The sequence below is a fragment of the Sphaeramia orbicularis genome, chromosome 16 (assembly GCF_902148855.1).
Source record: "Sphaeramia orbicularis chromosome 16, fSphaOr1.1, whole genome shotgun sequence".
Taxonomy (NCBI): Eukaryota; Metazoa; Chordata; class Actinopteri; order Kurtiformes; family Apogonidae; genus Sphaeramia; species Sphaeramia orbicularis.
In genome coordinates, this window is record NC_043972.1 from 31140352 (window position 1) to 31144876 (window position 4525).

General features: G+C 41.4%; 1 protein-coding gene across 1 annotated transcript; it reads right to left on the reverse strand.

The window, feature by feature from the left end:
- On the reverse strand, window positions 1–3617 carry glipr2l (GLI pathogenesis-related 2, like). The gene is made up of 5 exons (XM_030158548.1): window positions 3195–3617; window positions 2486–2594; window positions 1603–1706; window positions 1044–1121; window positions 1–297 (listed from the first exon to the last, which is right to left on the reverse strand). The coding sequence occupies exons 1-5, from the start codon at window positions 3205–3207 to the stop codon at window positions 122–124; spliced, it is 480 nt and encodes a 159-aa protein (XP_030014408.1). The 5' UTR covers window positions 3208–3617; the 3' UTR covers window positions 1–121.
- Between the last annotated feature and the right edge of the window lie 908 nt (window positions 3618–4525).

The window sequence follows — 4525 nt, forward strand, 5'->3', positions numbered from 1 at the left end:
TTGGCAACAAGTGGTGCTCTCCTGAGTATTCTTCATTGCAGATCAGGCAGATGACTTCAGTTTTCTTGAATATTGAATTAAAGTCTTTGAAGCTGAAGTGTCACCCTGGTGGTTTAGACGTCTAGGGAGTGGATGGAGTGGTTTTAGGCGGCAGGACGTTGCTCTCAAAGTGTCCTTGGTTCGTAATGTTCCCAGCAGGGAAGTATCTGGCCACCACAAAGGACGAACCGTCTGATGCAGTGGCCTTACCTACTCCAAGCTTCCGAGTGCTCTTCCATACCATTGCAGTGAAATGACCTGGGAAGTTAGAGAAAAGAGACATAAGAAACAGGCAGAGGAAGATGAAGATGGAGTGAGCGAGCGACAGACTGTTAGAACATCACTGAAGCTGAGTGAACACAGTTCCTCCAAATATTTACAGACATTGGAATTTTAATGCTCGTCTCTCTCATCCGTCTCAAGCCTCTCGTTTTCCCCCATTTGCACACATAACTCCTCTATCTCTATGGCAGACAACATGCATATGAATCACTGTGAATCACTCTGATGAGCTGCTAGGAGTGATCTGCTTCATGTGTGATTAACTTAAACAGACTCATACACTCTGAAATCTGAGGTTCTGGGAAACCATCTGGAGGAATTAAGGCAGACTAAAAATGACATATGGGTTTAGGAGGGTTACAGAGGACTGCAATTTCCACTCAGTTTCCTCATGACTGGTCACAGAGTCAGGCAGTCACGTATATTGACTCTGGTGTGACATCGGCGTGAGAATAACAACAACCTTCCCCACGCCTGAATAAACATGACACTGAGACAGAAAAACTGGCAGAGACACAGAGCAATACATGGGTAAACTTAGACGGATAAATGTGAAAAGAGATGACAAGGAATTACATAAGACGTGCAGAGGAGTGTTTGATCTGAGGTAACAAATCTAGGTGACTGCAAACTATGAAAAATGAACCAATTTAAGGAAATGCTGTGTGACTAAGAAGGAAAAGGAAGTCAGACAGATGGACGGAGCCTTTTGCCTATCTCACCAGTGCCAGAGGAGAATCCAGGATGGTTGAAATTGTACTGTTTCACTTCATCATACCAGCGATCTGACACATCCTTTCCTGCATATGAGACAAATCATGCATTAAAGGGCAATCCCATCAGACATGAGTCAAACATGTTAATCAGAATAATGCCTACAAACCACTTCAATCTATTAATGACAGAAAATGACTGCACTTCTAGCTATAAATTCCCCTTTGGGCACTTTGTTTATAGTGCTGCACTTTTTGTCACCCAGTCGTGCACTGTGGGGGATGTTTTATGAATCACATAGTTCTGCATGGACATATTTCTACAGTGAGTCATGTTGTCTCAGCACTTGCACACAGTATGAAGTGGAAATGGGGAAATAGATCCCAGCTGTTCACTTGCAGGTTGGGACAAGCCTGCACAGAGCATTTACTTCAATCTTCACAGACTAAACTATTTACATGCATAGATGGATAGGTTGCATGATAGAAGAGTGTGTGAAAGGCTCGCACATACAGTATAGTGTATACACATCATCACTCATGTCATTCTGTACATGTATGAACATACCTGACTGATCATAGGAGGCCCATGCCAGATTCTCTCCACAGCTCCCCCTAGTGGACTCCACACTGTGTTTCAGGATTCTTGTGCTTGCCAGACTTTCAGCATAACTGGACAGAGTCAAGGAAAGTTATACGTAGTACTGCTGACAGTGCCTATTTAAAGTATGAATATTATGGTTGTGACATTATAATAGACAAGACATAGACAAGTTACATTTTATAAAGTTTTAAATTCAGTCCCCTCAGTGACAAAGGACTGTGTAATTTAACACAAAATAATGATGCAGTGACAATGTTAATAATACTACTACTACTACTACTACTACTAATAATAATAATAACAATAATAATAGATTGGATTTCTATAGCGCTTTTCAAGGCACCCAAAGCACTTTATATTACTGGTCCATTATTCATTCACTCTCACATTCATACTCTGGTTAACTGGGTATGACACCAACTAACCCAGCTGACAGTCTAATAGTATTTCTATGAACATAAGGCACTTGATGACATTTCAGGTTAAAAGTCTGAAATTTCAACACAAATTTAGGACAATGCAAGAAATCAGCAGTTTTTCGTGACATGGGTGTTATTGTGCATTATCGGTCCATATCAGATATTGCCTAACCGCTGTGGCTTCCTGAAAGTTTATTGTGCAACACAGTGGCCTCTGTCTTCTCTGTCAGTACAACACACACTTTTTCACTGGATTATATTGGTAATAGTGGAAATATAATTTTAGCTGCTGTTAGTAATGTTAGTAGGTTTTCGATTTGGCAGCCTTGGCTGGAGCTGTCACAGTTATCGTGGCCAGCCTGACAATTGATGATGTGGCTGGTCCTTGTTAATTAGGTTTGTAATATGTTCTGTGTGTGGTAGCCCACCGGGCAGCCTCTTTGCTCAGCTTGCTGCTCAGCTTCAGTGGAGGAGCCTGGTGCTTCTTCCTGTACTCATTATGGCACTGCAGCAAGTCTTCAGCAAACTGCTTTGAGGCTGAGACAGAGGAATGACAGAGACAGAAAGAGTTAGACAGCCAGAAAGAGAGAAATCTGACAACGGAGACGTGGTGATGCAACCTGAACATTAATGCATGACTGCAGAATACAAACTTGAGCTGAGTCTCACCACCTACGGGCTGACTGACCTCAGACACTTAGTGCCAACTTGGTGACAGATGACAAATGTAGAGTAGAAAACGTCATCCCCATCACGCCTCTCAGCCTGGTGCCTATCACTCACTGGCCTTTTCACAAGTCACACACCAACACTTGAGTACTCACACAATAGCCACATTCAGATGCACACTCTCAGTATAATGCTGCCTAAATCTACCAGCAAGTGCTCAGCATAGTGAAGAGTTAATGCATTTCAACTAAGAAATACTAAAAAAGAAATTGGACACCTCATTAAAATAAGAAGACAAAAGGGAAAAAATGAGATCTGAAATTTTGTTAGATAATAAAGTTATCAAACACATCAAACAAGCAGGAAAAGACACACACATTTGGACACAAACCAACTCAGGGTCAAGTTCTGCCTCAGACCAAACTGGAACAGTTAAAGTTAAAATCCCCAGGGTGCAATTTCACTTACCTGACTTCCCCATGGTGCTGACACAGGAAGTCTTCAGTAAGATCAGTAACAAGTTTAGTACTGAATTAAAGCTGCCTCTGCTTTGCTCTGCCTTGTTTCTGTGGTTTTCTGTCTTCCTCTTCCTCTGATCCCAGTTCCCTCTCCCTCTCTCCTTTCAGTGCAGTCAGTCTAGTGCTGATGCGTTGAAACAGCTGCTAATGCTTTCATTTCAGGCCTTTCCTCCAGTTCCTGCCTCATACTACCTGGAAGTGAAGGCAGATAGGCAACGTCCCTCTTGAACTGTGTTTTTGTGGTTATGTAATTTGCCTCTTCTTCTTCTTCTTCTTCTTCTCAAGCTTTTGTCTCACTGTCAGTAACCTCATGGATTCAGAGGAGCACACACCCACTAATATAAAGACACAACATTCCTACTAACGAAAGGGGAGCCCTCCAGTCACCGATGACATCATCTCTATGAGACACATGCCCATATATGGCTACAGAGATTCTTTTATTCTGCAACTTGGTCGCCAAGGAGAATCTTACTAGTACAACCCTTGCTACAATAGTGGCTTCTCTTGCAATTTGCACAGTCATGGTGCAGCACTGTGCTAAATGTGATGACATTAACACACTCCGAGATGGGCCCCTGGGTACAAACATGATCCTCATAGCTATCATTACTATTTCTGAATAAAAGTTTCACCTTTCAAAATCATCCTTTCACTTTCACTTAGGCCAATAGTTTCAAAGTTCACTGACCGTACAAACTTTCTGAGGGACTTTAAACCATCATGTCTTAATTTTACCAGTAACTTTTAGATACCAAACACACACGATCATAAATGAGAGATACTTCAGCCTTACTCTGTGACAAAAAAGCAATGATTGAGCCATTTACCTACCACAGGTGACACAAAGGGAGAAGAAGACTCACCATTCATCATGCTGCAAAACTAGTTTCTCTTATTTGTTTTGTCTGTATGAGGTATGCCACCCTCTGTACTTTAATGGAATTTCTGAATAGAGATATTTATCACTTTGTGGAAAAAATGACACTGTCTTTCAGAAATACAGGAATGGCATGCGAAATCTCACAATGGATAACCTTGAATATTACTGTAGATCTCATAACTCAGCTTTTGAAAGTGTCTCTCTTTTGGTACAGGCTACTGGTTGCATGAAGAATAAATGAACACCATTTTCTGCACTTTTCCCCACATCCTTTAAATCAGTTGATGATTACAGTGTCAGCACTGAAGCATTGTGTTGGAACTGCTGAACATGTAACAGTATGATGTTAACTTAACTGGCAAAACTCCCATTCGTAAATGTTTGTTTGTATGTAGTTT

Excerpts from the sequence above, each read along its gene's own strand:
- glipr2l (XM_030158548.1), bottom strand. Across the intron at positions 1,707-2,485 it reads CTGAGCAAAGAGGCTGCCCG|TTATGCTGAAAGTCTGGCAA; the intron begins GTGGGCTACCAC and ends GACTCTGTCCAG. Across the intron at positions 1,122-1,602 it reads GGCCTCCTATGATCAGTCAG|GAAAGGATGTGTCAGATCGC; the intron begins GTATGTTCATAC and ends TCTCATATGCAG.